Here is a 16,014-nt window from a genome sequence, read left to right as displayed (position 1 = left end):
CGTTCTCGCACCCATCTCAGTGGGGTGTTAACTTGACTTTAGTCTCTTGTCCAAGGACACAGTGAGTGAGTGTGGACAAGGATTCACATCTGGGCTTTTCTGACCCCAAGCCTTGTGTGCTTTTCCTTATTCATATTATATCCGTTTCTTTATTAGTTCTGGAATTAGGATTTTTAGTTGAGGCCTATTTCTCTCACTATGCCGATTAGAAACCACTTCTGCCTTGTCACTTTTTGGGTATTTGGCGACACAGGCTTTCCAGCTCCCCAGTGACCTCTCGCAGCTGTTCTCTCTTCTCTGCCTTCCTCACACTGAGTGTTCCATGTCCCCCAAATGTCCTTCTCCTATGAAGCCCTCCGGGCCTCCACAGTCTCCCTGGGAGATCTTATACCTCCTTGGACACCTCCTTTCTGCCTCCCGTGGACCCCTGGTCCCAGAAAGGTGCCTGGTCCACAGACAAAGCCTCAGTGCCTGCGTTCCTGACCAGACAGATGTGCAGGCAGGGCTGCCCGGGAGCTACTGACGACCCCACTCTGTGTGCAGGGGGTGGCCTGGGTCCAGGGAGGGTTTGGGAGGATGGGCTGCACCCTTTGGGGGGCTGCCCTTCAGGCTTGTTGCTTACTGTTGTCATGGCTAATTTGGTACCAGCCTGAGGCCTGGCACCTCTGCCCTCAGAGAGGCTTCATCAGAGCCTCACATGCCATAGAGGGGCTCTGAGAGTGTCACTAGCCCAGCTGCTCCTGACCCTCGGGAGTCGGTCTCCCAGGTGAGGTGGGGTGGGTGGGGTCAGGGCACCTGCCTGGGATTCTCCAAGCGACTGTGCCTTAAGCCAATGGGTGCCGGGACAGCACGGGTGGGGGCTGTGTGTGAAACCCACCACCATCACCCATCCCACTCCCCTCCCGACTGACCCTGCACTGTCTCCCCGACTGTTTCATTGTAGACTGAGGGCGGTGGCAGCGAGGCTCCTCTGTGTCCGGGCCCCCCTGCTGGGGAGGAGCCGGCCATCTCTGAGGCAGCGCCTGAAGCTGGCGCCCCCACTTCAGCCAGTGGCCTCAATGGCCACCCCACCCTGTCAGGGAGTGGTGACCAAAGGGAGGCCCAGACCTTGGACAGCCAGATCCAGGAGACAAGTAAGTGGCTGGGCTCGGCCTAAGGGCCAGCCAGGGACCCTGCCACTGGCCGCAAATTGAAACTCCTTTGTTTTTGACTAGAGTGTGGCCTAAATTTTAACGAAGTAACCTTTTATTTTCCAGGCATCTAATGATGACATTCTGGTCTCGTCTTCCGTCTCCCCCGTGTTCCCCTCTTGTCTCCCCTGTTCCCCTCTCCCTTCCCTCCTCCCATGTCACTGCAGATTGAGACCTACAGGCTGACGTTCCGGGCAAACGCCAGGGCCCGCACCGACCACGGGGCCGACATTGTCTCCCGCCCCCCACATTTCCCTGGCGGCCCCAACTCGGGCTCCCGGGTCCTTGGCCCCCTTTCCCGGACTGTCCACTAGACCAGTGAGCGCTTGGGCGCCGGGCAGCCCGCTAGGCTCGCCTTCCCTCCTGCTTCGCAGCAGCAGCCCCACCCCACACCTCCTCTCACGCTCCAGCCCAGGCCCAGCTCCCTGCTTTCGTCTTGCCCCATCACTGCGCCACTGCTCCATAGAGGAGGTTGGGAGGGGGTTGGGGTGGCTGAGGCTAAGTTGGGATCTAGGAGAGGAGAACTAGATTCCACCGTCATCTTTGTTTGGTTCTTTGGTCCAAACCCAAAAGAAACTGACATGCCCTCCCTCCTTCCTGGATCTACCTGGAGGGAAGAGTGGAGGTGGAGTTTGAGTGGTGACAGGACGCTGACTGTGGCGCTTAAGCCACTGCCTCTCCCTTTGGCGCCACGAATGCCCCCCCCCCCACATGCAGGTGGTGTCTGGCCCTTCTTGCTGCCCTGCCCTAAGTTGGGGGTCAGTGCTGCCTGTTCCCATGCTTAACATACCCGCCTAGCTGCTGTCACATTTTTCTTGTTTTGTCCTTTTATTTTTTTTCTAATAACCTAAAAACTGGCGAAATAGTTCTGCAGGTTGAAGCCATGTCTATATGAAAGTCCTCAGTAAGTGTTAGAGGGAACAGGGCGGAGAGATCCTTACGCCACCCCCGCTGGAAGATGTGGGCAGCTTAGGGCCCTGGAGGCGGTGCAGCAGGGAAGAGGGGTGCAGAGGCTGTGGCTGGTGAGCCGGTCGGGCACACAAGGGGCTCTCGGAGCGTGCACTGGTTGGTTTTGCCATTTTGTTGTTGTGTATGCTGCTTTTCTTTTCTAACCAAGAGGCTGGTTTTGGCATCTCTTTCCCATTCCCTGGGATCTGGTGGTCAGCCCTAGGATACAAAGCCAGGGCTGGAGAACAAGAAAGGGCCAGGAGATGGAATTCCTTCAGGCCGGCACCCGCACCCTAGGACATGCAAGCCCTCATGTCCAGGGGACCCTCATGCGGATAGTGGGAAATCAGGTCTGGAAATTTAAAAATAAAAGGCATGAGACTAAGGCCATCTGCTTCCCCTATGCCCTGACTGGAGAGGGGAGGGAGGAGAGGCAAGGCCCACAGAGGGCATCCCAGCTAGGCCTTGGGATGGCTGCAGTGAGGAGAAATCCTGGGAACTGTATTGACACAAAGATTCTTATTGCACTTGTATTTTTTGTATTAAAGTTTGCATGGTTTCTAATAAAGGATTCAAACATAAGTTTGTAGTGAAATGGCCTGGAAGATTCCAAGGGCTTCTCTGGAGGGGACTGGCTACAGTGTAGATTTGCCTCTGAGGCTGCCCCAGACTTGGCCTCCTCAGGCCCCTCCTGACCTCTGCCCTTCTCTGGTCCTGGCATCCCTTGGAGCTGGAGAAGGTAGGGGTCTTGGCTTAGGTTTAGATTTGCTCTCCATGTGCAGGGAGGCAGTCCTGGGCCTGACAGCTCCTCCCCATTTCTGAGGTAGCAGTGCCTTACGGAGGTTTGGCACCATGTCTCTAGCTCCCCAGGCACACACCAGGAAACTGCAGGGCCTCACGGAGGAAGTGCTGCCTGGGCCGGGAGGACTAGCTTTCCTCCATAGAGACCATGTGCAGAACACTTCCGCTGTGCCCAGAACATGAGGGAGCCAGTGTTTCGTCAGCAGGAGGAAGGGCCTGCTGGGATGAAAGTGAGAAGGAAACAGTGAGGGTTGGGTAGTCAGGAGACACCACAGGGGCAACAGCACAGGCCCAGAGTACCTGCTGCCTCTGCTGCGTCTGTCCCAGGGTCATGAGGATGCTGAGGTTGACGACAGGTTCCAGGTCCTTTCGCTCCTTTGGCCAAGGGTTGGGGGGAGGTGGCCCAAGTGGCATGCTCTCTAGGTAAGACAATAGGAGTGGTCAGAGTTCCCTCGAAGGATCCTGCACACCAGAGCACCTGAGAAGGCCAGGACCAGAGGCCCTGTGTGATGTGTACTCCACAGCCATTTGGGGTGGGACAGTTCTGTACTTCCCGATTTGCTTATGGCTCAGCCATTACCTGTGTCAGTCTGTGATTCTGTTGTAACAGTTTTAAGAGTAAATAAAGCTGCCTGATGTCCCATCACACAGGCTCCATGCTTCTGTGTCTCGGTTTGCATCTACCTCCCTGATCCTCCTGCCCTCAGCTCACCCCCTTGCATCAAGGGAATGAAATGCAGTGTGCACATGATCTCCATGACCTCAGCATTCAGCCCCTCGGCTATGAACTTGTGGATGTGAATACAGGAAGGACCACTGTGCTGCACAGCCCTCGGCCTCGGCTACCTGCAGAACTCTCCCCCAGTCTGCCTGGTAAAGGGCTACTCGACACTTAACTGTCCAAAACTACAAGGACAGTGACAGTTGACAGGCTTCCTGTGGTGGGTACCCAGAGGAGCAGCTGTGCCAGGGGACCGGGCTGGTTAACAGCACAGCTGCTTCCCGCTCTTGGCGAAGGAAGGAGGTTCTAACCCCCTTCTTTCTCTCTCAAGACTTGGGGCCACAGGCAGCCCCTGTCCCCCAGCAATAAGCATCTCTCTTCTCTACCTTCCTTCCTCTTTGGGGAACCGTGGCCCAGTGTATGGAGGCCCTGAGAGAGGAGCCCCTAGTGGACAGCAGTGGTCACAAGGGATAAATAGAACTTTATTTTAAATAAACATTTGCACTCTGTACACAGCCCCAGCAGAAGCAGGGCTCAGTCGTCAGCTGTCTTGCGCACATCAAAGCTGCCACACGGTCCTCGCAGCAGCTCTGCCAGTAGCGCAAGCAGCTGCCCGTGCTCCTCCTGCACGCTGGGGGGAAGAGCAGCCAGCTCGCTGCGCAGGCTCCGCTCCACCATGCGGCCCAGGGCCCGCCGCAGCTCCCTCAGCAGCCGCACGGTACGCGAGTCACCCTCCAGCCGCAGCAGGTCACTGTCGCTCAGTGAGATGGTGGCCCGGCGCCCGTCATCTGAGGGAACAGAAAAGATGGTGGTAAGCTGTGGTGAGGCCAGGCCCCAGAGGAGCAGCTGCAGAGCGGGGTGGGCGGGAGGCCTGCAGGCACCCACCGCGGATGTGCACGTCCCCGTCGGTCAGGAGCAGCACAGCTAGCGGGTGCACCTGAGAGGAGTCCCGGACGAAGACGCTGCCATTGGACTTGACCGCCATGAAATACGTCAGCCATCGGCTCCGCAACCGTGTGGCCTCCCTAGGGAACACAGGGCTGGTGAGGCCACCCTTTTGGACCATCCCAGCTGCCCCATCCAGGCCTGCATGCCCTCACCTGTTAATGGTCGACTTGTGCAGCAGGATGTTGCCTGATTTGGTCCTATATGTGACGCTGTTGGGCTTGAACTTCCCCTGCCGGGTGACCTTGCCCTGCCTCACCTGCAGGGATGGAGGAAAAGATGGGTGGGGCTGAGCAAGGAGCTGCAGACAGGGAAGGAGGCTGGGACCTGGTGAACTCCACTCCCTCCCAGAGGCAGCACCTGGATGAGGTTGGGGTAGAGGCCGGCCATCAGCACGCCCTTCACCAGCTCCTCCTCCTCACTGTACTCGTTGCACTGGGCAGAGGCCAGGGTGCAGTCCGAGGGCTTCCCCACCAGGAAGGCCTCATAAATGTTCTCCGAGAACTGCTTGATGAGTCCTAGGGAGACAGAATGTGCAGTGAACCTACAGCCCCTAGCCACAGGCTGGGGGTAACAGAAGCTCAGTGGGGTGGGAGGGGCGGGAGGGGCTCAGGAAAGCAGGCGTGGGCCCAGCTGACCGTGGATGAAGCGCAGGCTAGGTGCATAGAGCAGGTTTTCCTCCAGGTAATTCTCCCTGGAGCTGCGGTCCTGCCAACGCAGCACCTCCTCCCAGCCGGCGACAGCCCGCACAAAGGCCAGGTGGTCACTGCCACTGTCGTGGCTCAACAGTGCTTTCACCTGGGAGGGGAGAAGAGGGCAGCCGGGTCACAGGCAGGGGCTAGACAACGCCCCCTCAGAACAGCAGTGGGTGGAGGGCTCCAGGAAGGAGTCAGGACTGACCTTGTCCACCTCGGCCCGGTTCTGTAGGCTGCTGCTGAAGGGGTCCCGGGTAAGGCAGGAAACGACCACCAGTAGCGGGTGCAGGCAACGGAAGATGGCGGCCAACACTATGGCCTTGGCCAGCCGGGGGTCGGTGGAGATGTGAGCCAGGCGCTGCCCCAGGGTGGTCAGGTACTCCCGCTGGTCCAGCACCCCTGCAATGGCTCAGCTGTCAGTGCCACCCTCAGGAGCTACTCCCCGGCCCAGCCCAGCCCAGCCCAGCCCCTACATACCGATCTCCTGGAGCAAAATCACAGCCTCGTCCACTGCCTTGATGTTTGGACTGTCCACAGCCTTGGACAGGAACTCCACCGCCTAAGACAAACAGAGCCAGAGCCCGCCATGAGCCTGCCTCCCACCTGTCTGGTCCCCAGGCCAGCCCCCACCCCGCCCCACCCCACCACACCGTCTTCTCAGGCATGTGGATTTTCGCTTGCAGCACCAGGTTCTCGAGAGGCGTGCGCAGGATCTCTGGCACTTGGAAAGGGACCATTTTCTCCAGCCGGCTTCGAGGGAACAAGTGGTAGGCAAAGCCTGACTGGCAGCGGCCCGCTCGGCCCCGGCGCTGGATCACATTGGCTCTTGACACCCACACTGTCTCCAGACAGGACACCTGGAGGAGGGGGCAGGTAAGCAGCACAGATACCACTTCCTCAGTGCTTCCCCACTCCGAGTAACCCTCACCAGCCCCCAACACCAGGAACACTGAGACCCCACAAGTGTGGCCTTCTCAACACACACAAAATAGGTCTAAGGTAGATCTGGGCTGCAGACCACCTCGAAACGGAGTCCCTCCCCCAGTGGCTGGCCAGGTCCAGGAGGTAGGTGCCACCTTGGTCTTCAGGTCATAGCGTTCTTCCTTGTGCAGCCCACTGTCCACCACATGCACGATGTCATTGATTGTGATGGAAGTCTCCGCGATATTGGTGGCCAAGACAATCTTGCGCACCCCAACTGGAGGCTGCTGGAATATGGCCTTCTGATCCATCATGGGGATGTTGGAGTGCACTGGTGGGCAAGACACACACTGGTTATGGGCACTGCTTCCACCAGAATTCCCCCCTGGAATGTGGGCAGGGCAAGGATTTTGACCCCATTTTGATGAAACAGGTGCAGATAAACACTATGCCCAGTGAAAAGTGCCGCAGCTTGGTCAGAAACCGGGACCCCCGGAGTCCCAGTTGGGTCAGTCCCCAGGACAGAGGCCAGGCTGGTTTCCAAAGGTCCCTGGTCCCTCTGCCCGGGCTCTCACCTGGCAGGATGAGGTACTTGCTCTCGTGCATGCCCAGGGCCTCCTGGAGGCGCTGCTGCACTCCTTTGATCTCCTGCCACCCAGGCAGGAAGCACAGGATCCCACCTGCAAAGGAGCCCTGGGGCATGAGCCAGCTGCTTCTGCAAGCGTGGCCAGGACTGGCATGGGGCAGATGGGGAGGCACCCACCTGGTTCCCCACGAGCATCGATGTGCAGAACCAGATCAGTCACAAGGTCCAAATCGAGTGCGCATTCATCCTCAGACTGGGGTGGGGGAAGAGAGGCCACAGTCACAGCCCCGGGGTAAGGGGTCATGCCAAGGACACAGCCACCTGACTCAGTGAGACGGAGCCGCTTGACATCAACTCCAATCCTCACATGCGTGCCACGCACATGGGGTTAGTCCTCAGTTTCTATCAAGGAAACTGAGGACTGGGGAGGGTAACTTGCCCCAGGCCACCAAGCCCCAGGGCCAGGGAGGAGGGGCATCCATGGAGGAAAGGCCAAGAGTCTCGGGTGGGATGGGGGTGTCCCTCACCTCATGGTGCCGGTGCCGGTGCAGGTACTGGTGCTTGCCCAACTTGGCCAGGATGTCCTCCAGGTAGTGCTCCTTGACCGGGTACATGAAGCCAGGCACCTTGATGACAGGGCAGCCACCAAAGTATCGGGAGAAGCGCTCATTGTCCCCTGTGGCACTCATGAGCACCAGCCGCAGGGCCGGGTTGAGCCGCTGCAGGCCCTTGAGCAGGATCAGTAGAAAGTCTGTGTTCACGTCCCGCTCATGCACCTCATCCACGATGACGTGGCTCACACCCTCCAGGCTGGGGTTGCTCTGCAGCTTACGCAGCAGGATACCCACAGTGCAGAAGAGCAGGGCCCCGCCTCGGGCCGGGGGCTTACTTTCCAGCCGCACCTGGAAGCCCACGTTCCGGCGCAGGGAGGGGCCCAGTTCGTGGCTGACCCGCTGTGCCACAGACACAGCAGAGATGCGGCGAGGTTGGGTGATGATCACATTGCAGCGGGCACCGCGGCCCTCGGTCACATAGCGCTCCAGCAACAGCTGGGGGATGCGTGTGGTCTTCCCACAGCCTGTGTCCCCAGAGATGACCACCACCGGGTGCTGCTCAATGGCGTTGAGGATGGTATCCCGATGTGGATCCACAGGTAGCTGGGGGGCCTCCTGCCAGACTGGCCCTCGCCGCCGCCACAGTTCTAGCAGACTCTGGCTGAGACGTACCTCCTCTGCTTCCAACAGGGGCACATAGGGCTTGCCTGTGATAGGGTCACTGAGAGGCCCTGAGTCCTTGCCCAAGGGCAAGATGTCTTCACTCTGCAGCCGGAGTTCTGGGGCGATCCACGAACTCTCCACAGGGTACTGGGGGGCAGGGAGGCAAGCAAAACAACGAAAAAGAAATTCCTCATTACCACCCAACCAGCCACTCTGCAGGATCCGCCTGGGTCAGAGGTTGTGGCCCAACCCACTGGGCACAGGATTAATTTAGTCCGTGACTGCCCCGGGATCCTTGTGGGCAAGACTGGGCTGCTGAGGCCAGGGGGCTCCCAGGCCCCAATCTCAGTGAAGAGAATGGGGAGGTACTACTGCCTGTCGCAGGTAGAGGCCTTCAGTCTGAAGAGACGGAGGCAGACTCCAGGGGGCAAGGGTGATGAGGGATGCAGGGCCTCTTACATGGTTCAGGAAGGTCTCTATCTTGCGGAGGATGGGCTCGGGCACCTGGATGGTGCACGGTCGGCGCTGGGTCTCACCCAGCTCACGCAAAGAGGCCAGGTTATACATGGCGTGTGTAAGTGGTTCATTGTTCCTGTCCACCAGGCCCAGGCTCTGCAGGGAGACATGCAAGACTCAGTCTATGCTCTAGGGCTCCCCAAAAACCAGCCCAGACAAGCTCAGGAGCTCCGAGGCAGTTGTTGTGCCAAGTAATGTCTAAGAGATTTTGGATCTTGGCTGACATGGTGATGGAGGGAGAAATTATGAACTAGGAAAATGTAAACTTACCAAAATAAACGTTTTAAAAAATGAACTAAAGTTAATTCAGGCCAGGTGCAGTGGCTCACACCTATAATCCCAGCCCTTTGGGAGGCCAAGGCAGGCAAATCACCTGAGGTCAGGGGTTCAAGACCAGCCTGGCCAACATAGTGAAACCCCATCTCCACTAAAAATACAAAAATTAGCTGGGTGCGGTGGCTCACACCTGTAGTCCCAGCACTTTGGGAGGCCAAGGCAGGTGGATCATGAGGTCAGCAGTTCAAGACCAGCCTGGCCAAGATGGTGAAACCCCACCTCTACTAAAACTACAAAAAATTAGGCGGGCGTGGTGGCACGCGCCTGTAATCCCAGCTACTCCGGAGACTGAGGCAGAGAATTGCTTAAACCTGGAGGGGCGGAGGGTGCAATGAGCTGAGATTGTGCAACTGCACTCCAGCCTGGGCGACAGAGCGAGACTCCATCTCAAAAAAAAAAAAAAAAAAAAATTAGCCGGGCGGGTGGCCAGCACCTATAGTCCCAGCTACTAGCGAGGCTGAGGCACAAGAATCACCTGAACCCTGAAGGCAGAGGTTGCATTGAGCGGAGATCATGATGGTGCACTCCAGCCTGGGCGACAGAGCAAGACTCTGTCTCGAAGAAAATAATAATAAAGTTAATTCAAGAAAAGCTAAACGTGATGTGTCACAGCAGAACAGCCCTACGTCTGGGGAAGGCCCTGAGGAGAAACCACTCACTGTGCGACTAGAGCCCCTCCAACACCACAATAGGCCCCTGTCACCTCCGTGAATTCCCAACGTGTACCCTCGGACCAGCCAGACCAGGCCCTCAATGACGCTAGAATACACCCCACAGACTCCCTCTTCCTTTGCTGCCTCATCAAAGCCTTCCTCCCTCAATCATTCTTCCATCCCACCTCCTAGTCCCTACATGGCACCTGACCCATCTGTAACCCCATCATATAGATACACGTGGAGTTTCCTATAAATGTTGATTATAATGCAACTTGATCAAACAAGCCACTGCAAGGAAAACACTGTGTCTTACCTCCTTACATACCTAAAGCCACCTCGCCAGAGATAAAACATGGCATTCCAATACCTCAGGCACGTGGGTAAAACTAGTCTTGTGTTCCTGTCACCTCTAATGTCTGGACTCTGCTCGCCCTTCGGAGCCCAGATCAAACACTTCCTCCTTAAATAAGTCTTTCCACAACAGGGGCCAACCCCCTGCCTCTGGGCACGCTGGCACCATCAGCTGTAAGGACCTCAAGGACAGGAATCTGGTCCTCGTTCCACAGGAGGTGCCAACACAAGCTCCTTGCTGCAAGAACAGGCTTCCGCCCTCTCCCCAGACTTCATGGGTTTTACCCACCAGCCTGACAAATGGCCCTCCAGCCACTGCAAAGCTTGTTCCTTCCCAGACAGGCCCCACCATACCAAGGTGCCTCTGCTCAGTGCGTGTGCGTCAGGCCAAAGCTCAGATGCCTCCAGTTCTACAGTCAGTCCTTGTTCTGCCCTCGAGTCACAGGTAGCAGATCTATGCCTTCTATCTCACCACCTGCCTGTCCCCTCTTCCTCATTTTCTCCAGGTTCTTGTTACCCCTGACCATCAGCTATAACTAAAACGTGGTTCCCGGGGCCAACTGCACCCATGAAATGGTGCACCTGACCATTCAGAGTAAAGCAGGCCCATTTCTGTCTTGTTCTGCAAACTAAACCTCCACCAACATGGGTTGAGATTACTAACTCCTCAGGCAGTCAGACACAATCCCAACGCCCTCCCACTACTGTGCCATCAGCTAACTCCACAGCCCCTTTAAAGAGAACTGCCATGGCCAGGAGCTGTGGCTCATGCCTGCAATCCCAACACTTCAGGAAGTGAAGGCAGAAAGATTGATTGAGCCCAAGATTTTAAGACCAGCCTTGGCAACACAGTGAGACCCTTGTCTCTACAAAAAATGTTTAAAAATTAGCTGGGAGTGGTGGCGCATACCTATGGTCCCAGCTATGCAGGACGCTAAGGTGAAAGGATCGCTCAAGCCTAGGAGGTCAAGGCTGCAGTGAGCCATGATCGTGCCACTACATTCCAGCCTGGGCCACAGAGACCCTGTGTCAAAAGAGAACTGCCAGCTGTCTGCCACACTGTCTCTACCTTGATGCTGACTGCTTCCTCAATCTTCACTGCAGTCACAAGTCACATTATTCATTTTGGCCACAAAACCCGGGTTATCAGGATCATACTGGACACCAGGTCTGCCTCTCAAAACAGGCCCGGCTCCTCCTGGCTTTATACTATTCAGAACAATGAGCAAGTTTCCTCCCGGCCTCACCAGGTTCAGGCCAACAGTGTGGAAAAGGCTGGGGCACAGTCAAAGCATCTCCACAGGGGCTCTGGGAAAGCTGTGGCAACAGCCACAGGGCCTACAAGCAAGGCCTGCAGACCAGCTGTCTTTGTGCCAGGCAAAAGGCCTGCTGTGGTGGTTTCATTTCCTAAAAAATGGGACCCATTTGCCACTGGCAGAGGGGAGCTTCAAGACATTCTCATGCATCACACCCAGGACCTTCCTGGACTCACCTTCAGTTTCTTGCAGGCCAAGGCTGCCGCCTTATTCTCAGCCTCTGCTTTGCGGCGCCCTTTGGCAACAAAGGTCATGGGGCAGGGCCAGAGCAGGGTGAGTGTAGACAGCTTGGTCTTGGTGCCCACAGTATGGAACTGCATGAGATTCTACATGGAAGGCAAGAGAGATGGTTACAGAAATGCAGGGAATGGGAAGAGACTTGGGGCATTCTCAGAATGCCAAGGAGCCCAGAGACGGAAGGAGCCACCATCTCAGCAGATGCCCGGCATGAGCCATGCTAGAGGTGCTGCTGCATAGCCAGGAGCAGGCCCATGGGCTCGGGCACTCTAGTCCCAGGCTCGCTTCTCCTGCTATACCTCGACTTCCACTGCGGAAGACAGTGCTTGGGCAATTCCACCACCTGCCCTCCTAGCTCAGTCATCTCAGCACCTTCGTGGCAGCTGTGGGTTGAAGCTGTCAGCATGAGCTAAAAACCAGGCACATCCTGCGGGAGCAAAAAGGCCCTGCACCCGGACAGAAGCTCTGCCTAACCGAAGCCCCTTTGCCTGGTAGCAAGAGAGAAACTCATACCTCACCAAGACCCACACCTCTAAGCCCTCCCCACTGACAATCCACCGCCCAGAACAGGTATGGGTCTTCTGCTCCTGCGGCCCCCAGCCCACGCCCTGTGCTGCTAAGACTTGACCTCCATTCTGTCACACTGACTGCTTTTCCTTCCACGCCGGAGTTCCACCAGCTGGCCGAGGTGTGGGCTGGAGGAACAGGCCCCCTCAGCCCTCTGTAAACCTGCCTTTGGGGAACACCAGACATGACCAAGTAAATGGCCCCCACACACACTTCTAGGAGACCCAACTCACCTTAGCTGTGGAGGATGATGTTGCAATCTGAATCACCTTGGCCAGAAGGTTCTTGGGAAGTGGAAACTGGGTCAGAGCCCTGATAGCACTGTCATCATCTGTCATCTCAAAGGAACTCCCCCTGGGAGGACCAAAAGTTTAGCTGAAAGAATCTTCTCTTCCTGGACCAATTTCCCTGAGGCTCTGAGATGTAAGGGTGAGGACACTGCACTGCAGCAGGGAGCCAAAAGGCCAGGAGGCATGAAATGGATGGGAAACCGGGCATCTCTGCTCCTCCCACAGCCACACTGGATGGGGACTGCGCCCTCCATTCCCTCACATAGATAAGACAGCAGAGAGCAGGTTCTCCGTGCTGCTGTTCTGCAAAAGCCCAGCCACATAGAAGACCACAGCTGGCTGTCCCCCAAGAATGGGCAGACACACACTGAGTGACGGGACACACAGGCTGCAATGTGAGGCAGGGCACTCCCATCTCAGAGAAAGCTAGCAGAGAACATTCGCCCATCCCTGTGTCAAGGCACAGCCAGCCTCCGCTGCATCCCCATCCCCAATCTGTACCTTGAGTCCCTGAGTGGGGTGTGGGAATCCTGCTGGGTCATGGACAAGAAGTCGGTAACATCTATGGTCCCTTCTTCTAGCTCTTCCTCCTCATCCTCTTCTTCTTCCCGGCCCAAAGAGCGGGATAGGCCCCCAGGTCCCCCTGGCCGAATGCTCTCCGGATTCAGCTGCCGCCAGGAAGTAGGGGGCATGGTGGGTTCAGGACGCCACCAGCTGTCAGCAGGGGAGCCAAAGCGATCAGCTAGCACTCGGTATTTGGCTGCATCAAACAACTCATTCCGGGGACCCAGCAGACCCCAACCCTGGAGGGGAAAAGGGACGTTTAAAGGATTCATACCATCTTTACACCTCAGTCAGCCTGGCCCATGTCCAGCTACACCATTAAGTCCCTTGTGTTGTGGAGCCATGGTTTTTCATCTGTTTACCCACTTCAGCCCCTAGTCCAGAACTGGGCATGGAACACTGAAAGATGCCTAGCTTTGATACAAACAAATAACCCCACATGGCAATGGGAGAGCAGAAGATACTGTTTGTTTTTTGTGTTTCTGACACAGGGTCTCGCTCTGTCACCCAGGCTGGAGTGCAGTGGCACAATCACGGCTCACTACAACCTCTGCCTCCTGGGCTCAGGTGACCCTCCCACCTCAGCCTCCAAAGTAACTGAGACTAAAGGTATGCACCACCAAGCCCAGAGAATTTTTGTAGCGACAGGGCTTCACCATGTTGCTCAGGATGGTCCTGAACTCCTGGACCAAAGTGATCCGCCCACCTTGGCCTCCCAAAGTGCTAGGATTACAGGCATGAGCCACCACACTGAGCCCAAGAAGATAAATTCACATAGTTATCTAGGAAGCTTCAGTAAATACAGCAATTTAAAAGTACATAGGGCCGGGCGCGGTGGCTCACACCTGTAATCCTAGCACTTTGGGAGGCTGAGACAGGCAGATCATGAGGTCAGGAAATCAAGACCATCATGGCTAACATGGTGAAACCCCGTCTCCACTAAAAATACAAAAAAATTAGCCGGGTGTGGTGGCGGGTGCCTGTAGTCCCAGCTACTTGGGAGGCTGAGACAGGAGAATGGCGTGAACCCGGGAGGCGGAGCTTGCAGTAGGCCGAGATCGCGCCACAGCACTCCAGCCTGGGCGACAGAGCGAGACTCTTGTCTCAAAAAAAAAGAAAAAAAAAAATACATAGCCGGACAGGCACAGTGGCTCACACCTGTAATCCCAGCACTTTGGGAGGCCCGGGCAGGACGATCACTGGAGGTCAGGAGTTTGAGACCAGTCTGGCCAACATGGCGAAACCCCATCTCTACTAAAAATACAAAAATTAGCTGGGCATGGTGGTGGGCACCTGTAATCCCAGCTACTCGGGGGGCTGAGACAGGAGAATCGCTTGAAGCCGGGAGGTAGTGGTTGCAGTGAGTGGAGATGGTGATGCTGTACTCCAACCTGAGCAATAGAGATTAACTCCACAAAAAAAAAAAAAAAAAAAAAAAAAACTATATAGCCCACACCATGAAACAGACATAACTTCTGTTATAAGAAGTTACATATATTTTTATAAGAATCCTGAAGGCTGGGCATGGTGGCTAACACCTGTAATCCCAGCACTTTGGGAGGCCAAGGCAGGTGGATCACCTGAGGTCGGGAGTTTGAGACCAGCCTGACCAATATGGAGAAACCCCGTCTCTACTAAAAATACAAAATTAGCCAGGCGTGGTGGTAAATGCCTGTAATCCCAGCTACTCGGGAGGCTGAGGCAGGAGAATCGCTTGAACCCAGGAGGCAGAGGTTGTGGTGAGCCGAGATCGCACCACTGCACTCCAGCCTGGGCAACAAGAGCGAACCTCCGGCAAAACTCCAACTCAAAAGAGACAGAATATAAGAATCCTATGTTAGGAATACATTCTAGAGAAATAACTTGAAATGTTAAAGCTATTTATACAAATATAGGATTTTAAATGTGTTACAGCTTCATGCTCTTCTACAGAAAATATAAATTAAACATTGCTTAAGTCTCTAGCATGTACACAGCAACATGTTGGCCACCAGCATCAGCAGGAGAGACAAGACCTGGTCCTTGCCCTCAAGCAGTTCAGAATATAAGAGGCAGTTAGCCAGGGATGGTGGTGTGTGCCTACAGTCCCAGCGACTCGGGAAACTGAGGCAAGAGGATCACTTGACCCCAACAGATCGAGGCTGCAGTGAGTCATGATCACACTACTGAACTCCAGCCTGGGTGACAGAGCAAGACCTTATCTCCAAAAAAAAGGAAAACACGAATTTAAGTGGCAGAAGAGAAATGCAGACGGCCAGGGTCTAAGGAACAAAGACGTGAGTGAGATGAGTGAGCAGCTGAGAGAACAGGAGCAAATGCGAAGAAAGCATAGGTTGCAGGAGCTGCCACTGGGAGTGGTAAAGGCGACAAAAACACGGCTTGTCAGGTGAATGTCAGGTCCATGTGACAGCAGATGGCAGGGGTCACGGGCCAGGAACCTCTCTACAGTGAGCTTTCAGTCCCACCCGACTCATGACAAGCTGGAGAGTGACCACGGCCTGCCTTCCTAAAACTTTCTTCTTGGGCTTTTGAGATAATTAAATTTAATTTTTAAAATTCTATTCACAACAGTAACAAAAACCATCACCTACCTAAGATGAACTACGGTGGGTCAGAAAGGTAAGGACTAAGCATACAACTTGGCAACAGGATGTAAATCCAGGGAGATATACGTTCCTGGATGATAGAACTTTTATGTGTGAGGAGACAAAAACCTCTTAATCCATAAATTGAACACAATTTCAATCAAAGTCTGCAGAGGCTTCTTATTAAGCATCTGACAAACCAATTCTAAAGTTCGTCTATTAAGAATAGACGCATGAAAACAGCAGGATTCGGGGACAGAAGATGGGGCCAAGGCATGCCACACACACACCTGCGAACCCTTGGGGCAGGGCCCGTTCCAGGGCTCAGCTGCCCCACTTTTGCGTCACCGCCTCGCTTCTGACAAGAATGCCTCTGGTTCCACAGAGCAGCAATACAAGCATTCCTCCCTGGCCTGGCTTCCCCAGCAGGACAGCACTGTTCTCCCCCTGCCTTTGCAACCACTCTTTGGCTAGACAAGAGGGTCTCGTCCCCACAGGCTCACTGCTGGTCCTGGCCATGCTCCCGCACCGGTCCTGAGCTGTACCAACATCCACTTGCCACTATTCTCGCC

The 16,014-nt window shown here is 55.5% G+C and overlaps 2 protein-coding genes across 64 annotated transcripts in view; one reads left to right on the top strand and one right to left on the bottom strand.

Annotated features, from left to right (window-relative positions):
* MAP4 (microtubule associated protein 4) overlaps nucleotides 1-3,585 on the top strand; it is a 231,832-nt gene extending 228,247 nt beyond the window's left edge. For 20 of the 49 annotated variants that reach the window (XM_074032001.1, XM_074031995.1, XM_074031992.1 and 17 more), the window contains 2 exons: nucleotides 944-1,133; nucleotides 1,358-3,585. In XM_074032001.1, the coding sequence (XP_073888102.1) occupies nucleotides 944-1,133; nucleotides 1,358-1,362 (195 nt within the window). In that variant the 3' untranslated portion in view covers nucleotides 1,363-3,585. Of the gene's footprint in view, nucleotides 1-943; nucleotides 1,134-1,256 lie in introns of all 49 variants that reach the window. The other 29 variants (XM_074032000.1, XM_074031994.1, XM_074031991.1 and 26 more) reach the window with 2 other exon arrangements.
* A 536-nt stretch (nucleotides 3,586-4,121) lies between these two features.
* DHX30 (DExH-box helicase 30) overlaps nucleotides 4,122-16,014 on the bottom strand; it is a 53,612-nt gene continuing 41,719 nt past the window's right edge. For all 15 annotated transcript variants that reach the window (XM_074032023.1, XM_005546969.4, XM_074032022.1 and 12 more), the window contains 16 exons: nucleotides 12,795-13,096; nucleotides 12,237-12,357; nucleotides 11,376-11,525; nucleotides 8,484-8,636; nucleotides 7,335-8,171; nucleotides 6,985-7,060; nucleotides 6,797-6,901; nucleotides 6,377-6,552; nucleotides 5,951-6,157; nucleotides 5,778-5,859; nucleotides 5,506-5,699; nucleotides 5,244-5,403; nucleotides 4,966-5,123; nucleotides 4,761-4,864; nucleotides 4,546-4,685; nucleotides 4,122-4,448 (listed from right to left, as the gene is read on the bottom strand). In XM_074032023.1, the coding sequence (XP_073888124.1) occupies nucleotides 4,195-4,448; nucleotides 4,546-4,685; nucleotides 4,761-4,864; nucleotides 4,966-5,123; nucleotides 5,244-5,403; nucleotides 5,506-5,699; nucleotides 5,778-5,859; nucleotides 5,951-6,157; nucleotides 6,377-6,552; nucleotides 6,797-6,901; nucleotides 6,985-7,060; nucleotides 7,335-8,171; nucleotides 8,484-8,636; nucleotides 11,376-11,525; nucleotides 12,237-12,357; nucleotides 12,795-13,096 (3,219 nt within the window). In that variant the 3' untranslated portion in view covers nucleotides 4,122-4,194. The remainder of the gene's footprint in view (nucleotides 4,449-4,545; nucleotides 4,686-4,760; nucleotides 4,865-4,965; nucleotides 5,124-5,243; nucleotides 5,404-5,505; nucleotides 5,700-5,777; nucleotides 5,860-5,950; nucleotides 6,158-6,376; nucleotides 6,553-6,796; nucleotides 6,902-6,984; nucleotides 7,061-7,334; nucleotides 8,172-8,483; nucleotides 8,637-11,375; nucleotides 11,526-12,236; nucleotides 12,358-12,794; nucleotides 13,097-16,014) is intronic.

The sequence above is a fragment of the Macaca fascicularis genome, chromosome 2, assembly GCF_037993035.2.
Source record: "Macaca fascicularis isolate 582-1 chromosome 2, T2T-MFA8v1.1".
Classification (NCBI taxonomy): domain Eukaryota; kingdom Metazoa; phylum Chordata; class Mammalia; order Primates; family Cercopithecidae; genus Macaca; species Macaca fascicularis.
This window is presented reverse-complemented; position numbering and strand designations above follow the sequence as displayed.